At 40.5% G+C, this 15678-nt stretch overlaps 1 protein-coding gene across 1 annotated transcript in view; it reads left to right on the top strand.

Annotated features, from left to right (window-relative positions):
* The window catches only part of MYRIP (myosin VIIA and Rab interacting protein), a 227491-nt gene that overhangs the window by 95492 nt on the left and 116321 nt on the right, over positions 1-15678 (top strand). The window contains exon 2 of the mRNA XM_009321068.1: positions 6500-6721. Coding sequence (XP_009319343.1) covers positions 6500-6721 — 222 coding nt within the window. The remainder of the gene's footprint in view (positions 1-6499; positions 6722-15678) is intronic.

The raw sequence follows: 15678 nt of genomic DNA on the forward strand, positions 1-15678 counted from the left end.
AAATGGGATTTTTTTTTTTTTTTTTTTTAACTCCTAGGAACATTGTCCCTCCATTTTCCTTTTTTCCTGTGCAGGCAACTAGAATAGATACAACTGCTGCTCTCTATTGGGGAAGATAAAAGGTGGTTAAACAGTAGGAAAAATTGTATTTGTCTGTCACCCAAGAAAGCAACAGAGCAAATGGGAACCTCACCAGCTGGACTTTGCCTTTAAACTGGCAGGTGCCAGTCTGAAATGGAGACTGGTGTGAGGTGAGCGTAAGCTGGCTACAGCCCGATAGTTGGAGATCTTCCCTCAGAGAAGAGCAGAGAGCCGGGTTTCGGGGAGCCTGGCAGACAGACTTGCTTATAACAGACTGTCTTGGAGCTTGGCGTGCTGCGTTGTACCTGACTAATACACGTTGCATCCTTTCCAAAGGACTATCTCTGCTACTGCCAGTGGTAGTGGTCCCATTGCTTTCCCATAAATGCCTGTGTGTGAGGCATTACTTCTACAGGGTAATTGGAGAGCCTTCCCAAAACTGGACTCTTGAACAAAACTCACTGGGCATAACCTCACCTCATCTCCCACCTCCCAGAAGAGTGCGCTAACCTTGGGTGATGTACTGCTGTCTGTAGCATACCCAAATGTTTCCTACAGCAAGACTAAAGCAGTGTGTCCTGGCCTCGTGCATGCCTTTGCTGCTTGATTATGTTTCTGTCTTGTTCTGCGGTCCAGTTAATATTTGTAAATAACTTAATGGTAATCTTAACAAAGATGAAGAACAATGCCTGAGGAGGCCATTCAACCTGGCATCTAAGTTGGTGGTAGTGAGGATGTTAAGTCTCCTTCGAATAGAGCAGAGACCTAAATTAATCTTCCACATCCCAGGCAAATGTTTCAACTGCTGATCTGCTGGAGAAAAAAAGGCACGGTAGCTCTGCTACCCAAATCACTGGGTGAATCAAACCAACTGTCAGGTTTCCACCAGGAACTCTTCTCCTTGTTATATGGAAAACAGGTAGGTTTTCTTAGCTTTTTTGTTGTAATATAGCTGACCATGGCCTTCGGTCCTGCTGTTTTATGAACTCCCTTCCACTGCCGCCCCTAATGGAGAGGCTTAGAGTCTGATCATCCTAGCCTTATACATGTTGCAGTGACTGTTTTTAACCTGTTTCTCAAACACATCATAGGCTTCCTTCCAGCTTTTTTTAAACCTCACAGTATTACCTTACTATGGCAAGTTGCCAACATGTATATTACTGTTGACTTTGCAGTTTGAGGTTATAGCTCCACCTGCCCCCAGGCCTTGAGTATGTAATCACAGTAATGCCTCTTGGGGGGAAGCGTACAGGCCCATCTAGGATTTATTTCACTTATTAAAATATAGAATAATTACAGCCACTGAGCTTTGTGAATATCAAACTGTAGCTCAGAGAAACAGCAAGCATCCTTATCACACTGTCAGTTAAAAAAAAAGCTAACTTTTTTATAAAAGAGGGTTTGGGAAAAAAGGCAGAAAAGCTTTTCTCAAACAAACCTGTACTTCTGTATTCAGGAGGTGCAGTTATATACAATAACCAATTGTTTTAAAGAAATGTATTAGGGAAGAAGGCGTTCTTCAGGCAAACATTGAAGAATTATGTTTGAACCTGCTAGCCTGTTTTTGAAGCTGAGGCTGTTGCAATCACACAGGGAAAATGCCTCAATCCTGTTGAATCCTACCAGAATAGGCCTGTCCAGGGCACATACAGAGCATTCAGTATTACAGTCCTGCACCGAATACATCTTATCCTACTTGCTAATAAGTAGGAACTCAGTTAGCTGTATACTGTACGAGTGACTTGAAACAGAATTTTATCTAGATAAGGCAATCAGGTCTTGTGATAAAAAAAAGGTTTGTGTGAATATTAGTTGTAAATATGTTGCTTACAAGAATACAGTAGTGGAGAGGACTATATGGTCACTAAATGAAATATGCTGTAAAGGTGTTCTGTATATATTTATCTATATATTTACATCAAACAAGTTTATTGTTGCCATTGTGAGTTTTACTCTTACCGCTATTGTACAGCAGATAAACCGAAGTATGTAAAAAGCTGGTGACTTTGGACAAATCACTCTGTAAATCAGTGGCAGTGAAGAGCAAGGAAAACAATCCTGTAGCTTCAGTTTGCCAGGTTTTGTCCTACATTTACAAGTCTGAAGCAGTGTTATTTGTAGAAACAAAAGGGGCTGTCAATTCATAGAGTCCAAAGATGACTTACCAGACAAGGTATTTCAGAGAAGCTGTTGCCCAGGTGTTGAGGAGCAGCCATGCGATGAGACGTGCTGCATCTGCTCAACTCACCAGACGCATTTCAGCAGTGTCCTCCCTTGCAGTGTGCTGGGCAGTACCTGTCTTCAGCATAACATGATACCTAACCTACTGTATCATTTGTAAACCACTGTACAAACCAGCAAAGCAGAATATCGTACTTCTCGCAAATTCAGTTAAAATCCTCTAAGACACTAAAAAGAAATAAACCATGACAATGAAAGCTATTTAAATTACATTTTTTGTTGCCTTTTTTTTTTAGTGGGTGAAGAGGGGAAGATGACTATTTACCCTCAGAATATAATAGCAAAACCTACATGCAAAGCATTATGCTAGAAAGTATTCCTAACCTGACTTTGTGTGGGATTACATGCCAGGAGTCTACCACCCAAAACATTGACTGAAACTTATTACATATTCATTATGCAAACTGTTGCAGATTAATTAATACAAACCTCTGGAAAAATCTAAATATGCATCTGTATATTTTGGAACTTACAGTTCAATAAAATGTTTTTTGACAGAAATAGTCTTGGTGACGGATATGTTGGGTATCGAGTATTCTTTGCTTCTTTTGTATTTATAGGCAATCAGTGAAATGCAGCCACTCGAAAAAGAAAATGAAATCCAATCTTAGATTCATTTAAACAGGAGGAGTTCTCTTGTCTACAGATCCTTATTACTATGTTACACATAACTGTAATAGCGGGGCACCATCAGTTGTGACTTAAGTGATATGAATAAATGCTGTCATTTGTGGTTCCCACTCTTCCGTCCTTTCCCCAAAAGGGATTTTTTTTGTGCAGTCTTTTTTGTAGCTTGTTTTATTTGCACACATATTATATGTATACCTATAAATACTTCCCCAAGGAGGGAATGTAATGTAATGCTGGGGGAAGTAAGTGCACATGAGTGCACACACATTCTCCTTCTTTTCTCTGTCCCATCCCCCTCATCTGTGTTTTGTTGAGGGAAACAGTGTTGCATGGGGAGAAAGGGGGAATGTTTGAGATGGCCGTGGGGTTCGACCTGCCTCTTGGAAAAAGTCAGCTCCTGCACAGGTGACTGTCGTCCTTTTGGAAGCGAGTTTCACTGCATGAGAGGATCATTGTTGTTGACTGTGCTCCTTTCCTTAGACCATTGTTACAATCTTCTTGCACCAAGCCATTTGAACATCCTGAAGGTAAAGTCCGAGACTTTCAAACTTGGGATGCCTCGAACTTCAACTTGTACCTCCTGAATTCCAGTGCTACAAACTTTCTCAGTGTATTGAGATTGGAGCTCACATTAATCATCTTGCTTACAGTAATCATCCAGCTGAAGTCATGTGCAAGTGAGGTTTTCTCAGTATTGCTGGGAGTAAACCAGAGCCTACTTTTCCCTTTGACTATGTAATTTTCCTCAAACCAGGCAGATTCAGTTGCCTACCAGTGTTGTGCAGCACTTCACCTTCATAGGAAACCCATGTTTTATTTCCAAGGAAAGAGAAAAAAAAATAGCCTTTTGGCTTCAGCTGACAAGTTCTGTTGACAGTCCCTTTTGCCCATTGACTCCTGATAGAAACTAGAATAGCTTTTGGCAGGTAGTACGTGAGGGCCTTAATTTGTTACAGCCATTGAGGGATGTGCATTGCTTTATTTTCTGTTCTGCCTGGTTTCCTGGGGAAATGAGGCTTTTTCTGCCATGCTATCTCTCTGCCAGCCTGTCCAACCCTATCCCATTGACTTTTTGAATCCGTTGGCCAATTTTAGTCCTACTTAACAGTGAGGCAGATGCCTTAATGATATTAAGGTTCTACCACTGTAATGAATGTTGGCAGCCAGATAGAGGAGAGAGATGTAATTAATGCCTGTACTGATGAAAAGGCTTCAGTGTGTGCTCAGCTTTTTCTAGGTATCAGGCTTTATTAGCTCTGTTGTGAATGTAACTGCCTGTTTTTATATTGTGCGAGCATTATTGTAGTGCTCTAATAGGTGGCTTTTTTTCTGTGGTTTATCTTGCTATCATGCGTAAGAGCCCTAATGAGGGTTCAAAATGCTGTTGAGTGTGCAGGCTAATACTACCAAATATCAGTGTTACTAATTCTGGGAGATAACAGAGCTGCATGAGGACAGAAATCTCTTCTTTCTCTGCTCCTCCTTGGCTGTTCTCGTCTTACAAGGAGGCCAGCATCTGCTGCCTGGGGTCTCCAGCCTGAAGCAAAGACTGCAGCATCTTGGGCTGCTGACACTTCTTCTCTGTGCCAGAAATCTTCCTTGTATTGTATAGCCCTTAGCTTCACCAGCTTCTCTCCTGGGACCCGGGGTTCCTGCCTGACCTCCTGTGCAGAAGCATTGCTCTGTCTCACTCCATTGCTGTGGAGCAGGATGCGTGCTATGGATGGAGGAGCGACATGGGGAACAGCTCACTTCTGCTGTTCCCCTAGAAAGATTGTCCATGTGGTACCACGGTAGGAAGGAGGAATGGGGATAGTCTAACCATCCCATTTAATCTGTGGGATAGTTCTATCAGTTTACACGAGGAAGCCAGTTTGACTTGCATAATTCGGACATTTCGTCTCTTGCATGATAATCTCTTGCCTTTTTCACCTTTAACATTCTGTAAAAATGTGGAAAAACAATTAAGTTTTGCCATCTGGACAAAAATTGTAAAGAAAGATTATTTACTTGAAACTCCAAAAAATATTTACCTGGGTTTGAGCAGCTGGTCTAAGATAGCCAACCTTTGTACAGGGGACAAACAGCAGAAACATACAGTGTTTTGAAGTTTCAAATTTGTAAAAGGTGTGTATATATATATGTAGAATATAGTTAAATATGATGTATGTGGAAGTTCGAAAATTACATGCTGTAGATCACTGCCTTAATTGCCTTTTAGACTTGAAGTTTAGAATTGACCTGTCAGACTTTCACAAAATAGGCTGTTTTTATTTTGAGTTATGAATCTGAGGCAGAAATGGCAAATAAGAAGATGTATAAGCCCAGTAATGTGAGTTTTTTTAACATTCCAGGCTTGGTTCATAATGATGTTTATAGATGATCTTGGTAGAGTTCCTGAATAAGTGTGCAATAAGTGTATTCTTTTTTTCCTGTAGCAAGATATCTAAGCATTAATTTAAGTGTAAGTCAGCATGTCATGATTCTGTCTTCCTGCCACTTAGCCTATTTCTTCTGGTACCTTTAAATTTTGTTTAGACTTTTGTGTTACTCTAGTCTTAGAAGTGGTTCTTATCAGCAATTGGAAATAGTAAGGTAGTCACCACTAATTCTGAGAAATGGAAAGAATGAATATATGTACATGCACACTGATCTATAAGCTTTTATTTAACATGTTTTTCATTATTCCTAATTTTTTTTTCTCTTAATGTATATCCTAGTTGTACATGCCAGAAACAGTGATGAGTTTGCAGACTTGCCTACTTACACAACTGTTCCTTCTGGATGCTTTTTATTACTCATATTGTGGAATATATTGGCTAATTTGTAAAACATCAAAAGCACTGTAAAATGGGAGATAGCAAATTACTGAATACCACACACACACAATATTTATTTTATTTTTTTAATAAATGAGCTCTTCTGCTGGAATACAGAAAACTTTAGGGGGGTTGCAAACACTTTCACAAACACTTGGCTCAGTATTGGTCCTAACTAGTAAAACACTCAAATCTCTCTGAAATGAAGTATGTGATTAACCTTCCTTGACAAATTGGAGCTGTTATGAATAGTATGACCCCATGGGTCAGAACAAAGCAAACTTAGCACTTTTGTTTTCAAAACTGTTGATCAGTGGAATTTTTTATTACTGTGCACTGAGCCTTTTGACTTTCATAGACTGATTTTTGATTTGTAAAGTGTTCTGAAAGCAGCCCTGAATTCTCAAATGGCACTATGGCTTTGCTCAGCTGGAGCAGCGGCCTGGCTCTCCTGAGGATTGTCTCGCTGGAGCTGAGTGAAGGGAGATTGTTTGCCCTGGTTCGTGACTCAGAGAATTTAAATGGATCGGCTATGGGTGACTCCAGGGAATACAGGAGCTTTTGCTTCTCAGTCCTGGATTTAGAATATGCATTTCTGACATTTATTTCACACCTGCAAAATTTATTTGGAGAGTATAACATGAAGATGTGGAAAGAGGAGAAAGGCAAAGAGGAGATTTCCCATTGAAATTTTGTTTATATTTTTGTTAATTTGCTTTTCGTTCCAGTGAAATGAAGCAGAAGTTGGATGAAGAGGGTAACAAGTGCAGCATCCTTTCCAAGCAGCAGAAGTTCAACGAGCATTGCTGTATTCGCTGCTGTTCCCCTTTCACGTTTCTTATCAACAGCAAGCGACAGTGTCAAGACTGCAAGTATAACATCTGCAAGAGCTGCAGTTCTTACCAGAAGAAGGAGAAGGCTTGGATTTGCAGTGTCTGCCAGCAAGCGAGGTAAGGGCCTATTGTTTAGCAACCTGTGTAAAGCAGTTGTGGCCTGACCTGAGCTTTTTCCCTGTATTTGTTAGTGGTTAACACTGGTAGGATAGGACATGAAGTACCTGTTTATGTAGGGGTTGATTTGTTCCTGAGGTGTGACGTGCCTGTTTTTTGTAGAGGTTAATTTGTTCCGAGAGTGTTTGGTTACCTGTTGCGTTTTCCAGGCTTGCTTAGCTGGACTGATGAATCGGCAAGCAGTAATTGGACTTAGCTTGAACAGGGCTGGGATCTCCTGAAATGCCTGGGTTGCTAATGGAACCTGGGCGCAGATGGTGGTAAGGCAGTTAATCATTTTGCTGCAAATCCCACTGGTGGGTGGGGAGTGGAAGGAAGAAAATTGGTGAATAGATCATCCAGCTGTGACTGTGTTTTGGAGTGCTTTTCTAAATGCCAGCTTATTGGTGGGGATGCTTTGGGCTTACTTTGGCAAATAACCAGACAAAATAGCAGTGCAACCTGTTATAATTTGTAACATCTGTTAAGAAAATGCTGCCAGGCTTCTATTTGCAGAGGGTGTCAGGGATTTACCATCTCACCCGTTTGAGGCTAACAGAGCCACAACCTTTAAGATAGCACCAGAAAAACAAAGCAAATTCAAGCAAACACATAACAGCAGCAAAGGGGCCATTCCTTGGATAGTGACTGTGATAGTCCTTCTTGTCTGCGTTGCAGGCCAGGTTCCAAAAGCAGCCTTAGCTGTGGTGACGTAGCACCGACCAAGGCCTTTTTACTCAGACAAGAAGGGTGAACGAAATAACTTGATTCCTCATAGTTTAATTTTGAATGTTAGTGACTAAAGCAGCTGAGCAAATGTGACAAAGATGGCTGTTTACTCTTCGTCTTTCCCTTTAGTGGAGAACACAGGATGAAGACAAGAGCTGAGTCCCTTTCCAATGCTGTATGATATTCCTGTGCTCACCAAAGACTCATTGCTCCCACTTGATTCCTGTCAACATCCACTTGAAATTTAAGCTTTCACATAGTATCTGTAATGAAGTGTATGCCCTTTGACACAGGGCCTGAAAATCATAGGGATCCCAGATAGATGGTGCCGTGTTTCCAAATGCCAGCCGTTGAACCCAAAGGAGGTTGTGTTCTCCAGGGTACCTGCTCCTTCTCTGCCTTTTACCTTGGAAAACCTACACACACATCCCTTCCCCCAGTGAGGGAGCAGAAGAACAACAGGAGTATCTTTTCCAGCAACACAGAGAGCTGTGGAGCTAGTGCTTGTTTCTACTTTAGTCATTGGACCGTTTCATATTACATCTCTTTCTTCCACTTATCCCGAGTTCACCCATACGGGCAGCAGAACAGACAGACAGGTTTGTGGATGCTGATGAACTGCACTTAAAATAGTTTCTGCTGACTCCACAAAAAAGTCTAAGAAGAATTTAATTTCAGAAGAAAAATGTGTAGCTGTATTACAAAAATGCTATTTCTGACCCTTCAAGTCAGTGCTTCTCCCACAGTCCTGTGCAGCCCTCAAAGTCCTGTAACTCAGTTATAAACATTTTCTTTATTTATGAGACCTGAGATACAGCTTGAGTTATTTTTCAGTGAATAAATTAACTAACAAACACTGCTGCTAATCATTTTATGATCTGGTTTATTGATTGGACTGTGGGACTTACAGATCCCTGTGGGGGAGGCAGGGGGTGGCATTCCTCAGGGCCTGCTGAGGTGTTTTGGTTTTGGGGGTGGTGTGGGGTTTTTTTGTTTGTTTTTAGCTATCAGTCAATATTTCTTACAGGGAAAAACACAGGGGGAAACACCACAGTCTGTTGTGAGTTCCTGTCGCTTTCTCAGTGACTTATCCCTCAGATGGAGCATGGACTGTGCTCTCCTGCCCCTCCCCAGCTCCTCTTATGTCTTTTATTTTTTCCTTTAATAAGATAGCACAAGTAGTGGAGGTGGTTCTCTGTTTAGCTGCTGCTTGTCTGCACATGTTAATGCACAATAGTTAGTGAGTTAGAAACATCTCAGAGAGGACTGCATTTTCAGATTGTTCTCCTTTTTTTGACTCCCCCTCCCTATATGTTTTTGCTTAATTCCACAAGAGTTAATGTTGTAATTCTGTGCTGTGCAGAAAGAGTTTGGTCGAACTGGAGAAGTACAAACATATACAGTTCAGACTTCCTGTAATGATGTTTGTGCTCTTCAGCTCTGCTTTAGAGCAGTGCTTGAATAATCCTGAGTTTTATTTCTAGTGTGTATTTAGAATATGTCAACCAGTTCTCTGATGTCGGAAGCAGTTTCTTGCTGTGCAAAAGGCTATGAAGCATTCTCAGCATAAATTTTTGTAAAGATGGCTCACCTTATACATTAGAGCGTGAGACTCTAGGTGAATTACGAAGATACATTTTGTTTATGTGCACATGTGAAAATTCTGAAAACTTCCTGTTTGATGTGGGAATCAGAACTGATGACTTGGGGATGGTTAAAATTTTTTGGAAAGCATTACACTGCATAAACATCACTTGGGTTTGATGGAGGATTTAAAAACCTTCTCGGAGCTGTACCTTTTTCTTTAGACTACCTTATTTCCCATTATCTTCCTCCAAAAGAGTGGCATGAACTTTTGCAGGTTGTAAATAGTCTCCTGGTAGATTCTTGCACTGAGGTGATCTTGACGCTGAAGAAAATCTGTCATGTTGAGTTAGTCTCTCAAGGCACAACCCTAGTAGAGATACCTGTTCTATGGAAGTTGGTTTTCATCTTCCAAGACAGAGATCTACATTAACATATAGCAGAGAGAAAATACGCAGGTCAGCATTTGAAGCATAGAACATTTGTAGAAAATTGGGCCAAAAAGTTAGTCTGTGCTTCTTCCAAAAGCAGTAAACTCATCAATAAGCCAATGACAATTTTGCTGTTTCAACTCCTTTAAAGCGTGTCTCATGTTACAATGCATCTTTTAAAAGTTACAAGATTCAGCTCAGTACAGAATCTCAATGCTCAGAAGTGACTTTACAGCAATGTCTGTATAGATCTTGTGAGGAACTGGAGAACCTTCCTTCAATTTCCCAATTTTCCAGATTTAGCACACATTCTCCTAATGCATTTTGGTTTAGATTTATCTCTGGATGCCGTTATTAACGCTCTAGGTTTTTTTCTGCTCATATATGTATCTTCTTAATTTCTAAGTATGTTATGATAAAAATCTATATTATTAATTTCAAGTTTTCAATTTGTATATAGTGCATTTCCATTTCTTACAAAGCTTTGTACAATGTCTCCTTGTTAGAGACCCAGAAGACAATGTGTTTGGGCAACTTGCTGAGGTCTGTACCTCTTAAGTCCTCTTGACTACATAGATTTGAGGCACAGTTTCTTTGCCTTCTGGATTAACGCTTTTGGTGCCAGACAGGGGGGTTCTTTGCTAATTTATTAGAAATCGGGCATGCTTTCCATTTGTTTGGGACCACTTTTCTTTTCAAACCCCCAAGGAGCCATATCCCAGGACACTCTGCTAGTGATACTCTGATTTCCAGTTTAACACTTGTACTGGAAAAAAAATCAGTGTAAGCCATTAAAATGCATATTTTTGCAGGTTTTCTAAACCAATCACATTTTACTTCTGGACTGTAGGATGGGTGTATATACAGACCTATCCAAAATAAGGCACACAAACATCTGGCGTTCACCTCAGCTTTTCATGACTATCGTGCATGAATCCCCCCGCGATCTTCGTTCCCTTCTTCCGGTCTCACCATCTGCATATCAAAAGGTCTTTGTCTCTGTTGTGAGTAGGAGCATGGACACCTAATCCTTTCATGCCTTCACATCCATCTGCTGTGTGATTCTCTCACTTGGCCTCAGAACCCTCGATCAGATGATGAGAGTTCATCACCTAGCAGCCTCTTGCTTAGCTCCCTTGAGCCAGGCTGTGAGTAAGGTGGCATCACCTGGTCTGCAGGAAGTCATTATTCTGCTTCATAAGAGCTGCTTTTTTTTTTATGGTCCTTTGCCAATGACAGTTGTTAAGAGATAGAGACCTGGGCACTGCTCCTTTTCTCCTTAATGATGTTAACTAATGAAAAACACAGCCATGCTGCTGCATACACTCAGACTTCATGCAGTCAAAGTAGTGTTCAAAATGGGTCCCAAAAGTTGTCACACTGGTTTGCAGCACAGATTTATTTGAATGCTTAAGAGAACTGCTCTTTGTTTTAGACTTTCGTACTCCTAATTTGACTGCTGCTTTAAAAAATAGAAAGCAAGAGAATATCATTTATCTTCATAGAATCTCAATCCAGAGTTATTTTTGAATGTTCTTTACGTTTTCTTTTGAGTTTATTGTGGTGCCCAGTTGAAAGATAGGGTTCTAACTAGACACTAACAGTTTGCATCAGTAGCAAATGTAATTGTCTTACTGGAACTTGAAAATTAATTAGAATTAGATTAATGTATTAGATTTTTTTAAATGTACATTACAGTGAGACTTGAGGAAAATTTATTAAGGTCTAGTCTACCTGCAGTGCCCTGTATGTTTGTCTCTGACTAGCATGTATTGGGATTAATGCTAATGTAAAAATAGAGCAATGCTTATGATAACATGAAAATTGCAATGGAAAATAAAAATCTAGGCTCAGTGGGCAGACAGAGCACCCTTCAAAGAGACTGGAGCTTTGCTAGCCCCAGGAACAGTCCTAAATAAAATCTTTATATTTCAGATGGTTTTGTTTGGAAGGCCCATTCACTGTAATGTGTTTTAATGTCAGCAGAACGGAGTGTATTTTTGTGGAAACATGGTAAAGTTGATAGTAGATGTGATTTTAGCCTGCCAAAGGATACATCCCTTCTGCTTAGCTGACGTAAGTTTTAGTGTAAAACTCTTCACAGTCTCTACAGGGAAAAAAACCCGCCAAAATTTGACAGAACCTTGGGATGGGTACTTGAGAAAATGAAATACTCCTAGTAAATAACTGAACCTTGTATTTGTTGATGCATTCGGCTGTAACAAAACAGTTGGTTTCAGGACTTAGTTGTGGAAAGCTAATGAAGGTATAATGCTGCTTAGCAATCTTGTTTTGCTTTCAAGCAGGCTAAACCATCTGGTAAAAGGAAGCTGAAATATCTTTTAGATAGTCTGCCTCAACCAAGCTTGGAGCTTTGTGCATACCTTTGTGAGAGTTGTGTATTTCTGCTGTCTGAGGTCCTTGTCTGACATTAGAGAGAACTTCTACAGAACTTGGAAGCTGTGACTTTGTCATGTAAATGCCAGGAAATGCATTTTCCTTCTGAGATAGAATTGGATGGGAACATTCACTTACTGTGTGGCATAGCAGAAAAGATAAAGTTTTAGCTCTGCCCTGTGCATGTTGTCTTCTCTGGACCCATATGGGTCTCGTTCTGCTGTTTTAAAAGTCCTCTGAATGATCCCATTCATATTGTACTTAAAGGATTTACTAATTTTAAGTAAATAGCAGTGAAAATTATTTTCCTCAGCTGTATGTACTTGTAGAAATTGATGCAATTCCTTCCAAAAATGCCTGCTGCTCTATTCCAATTTTCTTCCTCCTCCTTCTCCCACCATTCTTTCTCTGTTTTGTATCCTGTCTCTTGATCTCCATCTCCTTACCATGCTTAAGCGTTACAGTGGATCACAGACACCATATCCTTTTGCTTACAGTACCCATGAAGAGCAAGGGCAATAGCTTGGATTTTGCATAAGAGCCAGGAACAGTCTTTGGTTTATTCAGTTGTTCCCTAGCTAGAGGAGGAGAGAGAGAAATGTGCAAACTGGTTGCTTTGGCAGGTTGATCTCTGCTGGATTTTTTGCTATTCTGATCTGTCTTAATTATTTCTGAAGTATGCACTGTGAAGAATTTTGATTCTGCTAGACAGAATAAAGCTGTACTTGCATAACACATAGCAGACTGCAATGCTGCACTCAGCTTTAAGAAAAGTATCTAAAAATGGAATTGAAGAGAAGAGCAGGAAAGAGAGGTCTATTAAAACGGCTAAATACAAGTGCTAATTAGGCAATCTTTTCTAGCTTTGAGTAGCCTTGGAAGTGAGTATGTGGCTGAGTGTCTGGAGGACTAATGAGTGTTTTAGGAGCTCTGGATTCCAGTTTTAGCTGTTCACGTGATTAGCAAGTGACCTTGGGGAAGTTTCCATATCTCAGGTTTCCCCACGTGCAGAATGGATGTAATGATGCTGAGCTCTTGGAGGTCAGTGGTTGAAAAGTTAAATGCTATGGCTGTAGAGTGCTAAGTATTATTAATGTACTGTTATTATAGAAGTTTTGCTGCAGTCAGCATGGTTAAAACCTTTGCTTCGTGTGTTGCAGTAGCACAGAAAAGTAAGTGCTCGGATTCTTGTAGAGAATGAACGAGGATAGAATATCACAGCTTTATTTTCAATGTTAATAAAGAAATGTTTGCCTGTGTTTGGCCCCGCCTACCTTCGACAACTCATAGTAAGAGAAGTTACCAAACATTTTCCCTAGTAGAAATAAATATTATGTAAATAGTGTGCAAAAACATTGGGACTGCTGAACTGGGAGGAGGGGAATATGAAAGGATGTACACAGTTTTTCCACATAATAAGCAGCATACAAATTATGGATCGGACTTATTTAGCCTTTCAATTTTGTAAAAGCTGATGGACTTTCAGTGAAGGTGTCAAACTGAAGGCTAATAAAAAAAATACACAGGATTCTTCAAGTGCGGGCACTTAAGTGGCAAGTGAGAACACCCCTTACAGTAGCTGAAATACGAAATCTTAAGTATCAGGCAGAGTTTAGGGAAGAATTTCCCTTGCATCAATTCTGTAACTGGGACTACTTGTGCTCTGCACCTTGGCGCTGACTGCTGTTGAAGGAGCAGACTTGGAGGGCTGTGGGCCATGACAGCCCCTACACTGGGTTGGTGGCAGTCAGGAAAGATGTAAGGTTCGTAGTGGTCGAACAAGGGAGAACAAGAGATGGCAATATCTAATTAGAGGGCTCAAATTTACAAAGATGTGAAGTAGTAAAGGATTGCAAGCCAAGATTTTCCTCAAAGAATGAGGAAAAAAAAAGTTATGTCATGTCAAAAACCAGTCTGTCATTCTGACTCCTGGGTGGTCAACTCAGTAATGCTTGTACCTCTCTTCATTTTTCAGTATGTCGTCAAATTTATGCATCCCTTATTAATGCAGTGATTCTGCCTAAAGCAAGTCCACTCCAACTAATTCTTGGTATCAGTAGTATTACTATTCTTATTTTTAAAATGTATCAGATGTTTAATCTGCTGTCTTTTTTCCTGGAGAAGAAAGTGATTCTTTCCTTTCATACTGCCTTGCCAATGATTTGATGTTTCCACATGCTTGCAAATCGAGAAGGTTGTTCCTGGACCTGTACGGTCTAAGTAGGGTGATCATTCCTATGTGTTGTGATGGAGTTTTCTTGGTTGTCATAGAGGATGAGGTTTGTCTTTCTGACAACGGCTCTCCTACAGAAGACTTATGAGTAAACTGAGGCAAGCGTTAGGACTGATGATTATAATGAACTCAACATATCTGGGCAGTTTTGGAGTCTAATAAACCCCTCCTATTATCCCATGTTTGGTCCTCTTTTTCTCTCCAGCTGGGGCTGCTGCCTGCTTTTGGGTGACCCTTACAATGTTTCTCTGATCCCCTGCAGGTCACGAGGTAGCTCTTTTTGGGTTTCTGAGGAGAGAGAGCATTTTGGCTCTGTTCTGTGTTAACGTTAGCTGAAATGCAAGACCCTGTGCTTCAGAGCAGGAGCTTCTCAGTCAGGCTGATCTGTAACATTCAGGAGGAGATGTTTGCTGCACAGGCATTTCAGCCACCACTGTCTCCTCCCGAGCTCATGCGGCAGCATTGGACGATCTGCTGTCCTTGGAATGTTCTGGGACATCCCTCAGCTCCGGCAAGCATCAGCCTTTCCTTGTCCTCTTCAGGACCACTGGATGTTTACTTGCCTGACAGAGGCTGATTTCTGATTCATGTTTTTCCCTTCTGGGTTGGGTTTCTAAAATCCTCTTAGCATAATGTTGTTTGGGAAATGTTTTTCAAAACATGCTAATCTGAAAAAGCTGTTAAACTTTTTTATTTTAAACAACATTGAACTAGTACCCGTGAAAATCCCCTTGGAAAAAAGTGAAATTTTAAAACTAAATCTGCTGATTTTTATTTTGAATAGAAAAAACTTGTGTAAGCAGAGTTTTTAACAATTTCTCATCTAGATCAGATGTTCGATTTTTGGGTCAAGTCAAGAGTATCTTTGTGCATTAGAATTTCTTTTTCTGGTCTCTATTAAATGGCAACTAAGGTGAATTATTTTTTAAGAGGGAAAATCATATTTCACTTGTTATGTCTTATTGTGCCCTGTTACCTTTTTCCCACCATAAAATGCATGTAATAAAGCAAAAAGTCATGCTGTGGTCAACACTCTTGAGGTAGCCTTTAAACAGAGCAGAGTGCACTTTCACATAGACATACCATTGAACATTTTTGAGTTATCAATAATAAAAGATTGCTAATTGGCTTGATACATGTTTGTTTCAGCATTTCTTGAGTCTTCAGGTTTTCTCCTGCTGTATTTGTGCAACTGTCAAGCTTTGATGAAGTACAGAAATCAGTCACTTGCTCCAGCTGACGCTGACATCGCCACCTCCAAGAGTGAAGTCAGCTTCTGGCCTGTACTCTGGCAGTCCCGAAGGGACATGTGGTGTGCATACTCTTTGCTTTTTTTAATTGGGAAGTCTGACCTTGAAGGTGCTCAGTTCATAATGTTTGGTGGGGCCCGCTGTGAATTTGAGGAACTGCACATCAAGCGGGGAGGTCTGTGTCGTGAAGGAAGAGTCTTTTCCTACCTTAGGAGTGCAGCATAACTGCTATGCACCACAAAGTTTTTGCTCCCATACACTCCTCACAAGGAGAGAAGACTATTTATATCTGTA

The sequence above is a fragment of the Pygoscelis adeliae genome, unplaced genomic scaffold, assembly GCF_000699105.1.
Source record: "Pygoscelis adeliae isolate BGI_AS28 unplaced genomic scaffold, ASM69910v1 Scaffold280, whole genome shotgun sequence".
Lineage (NCBI taxonomy): Eukaryota > Metazoa > Chordata > Aves > Sphenisciformes > Spheniscidae > Pygoscelis > Pygoscelis adeliae.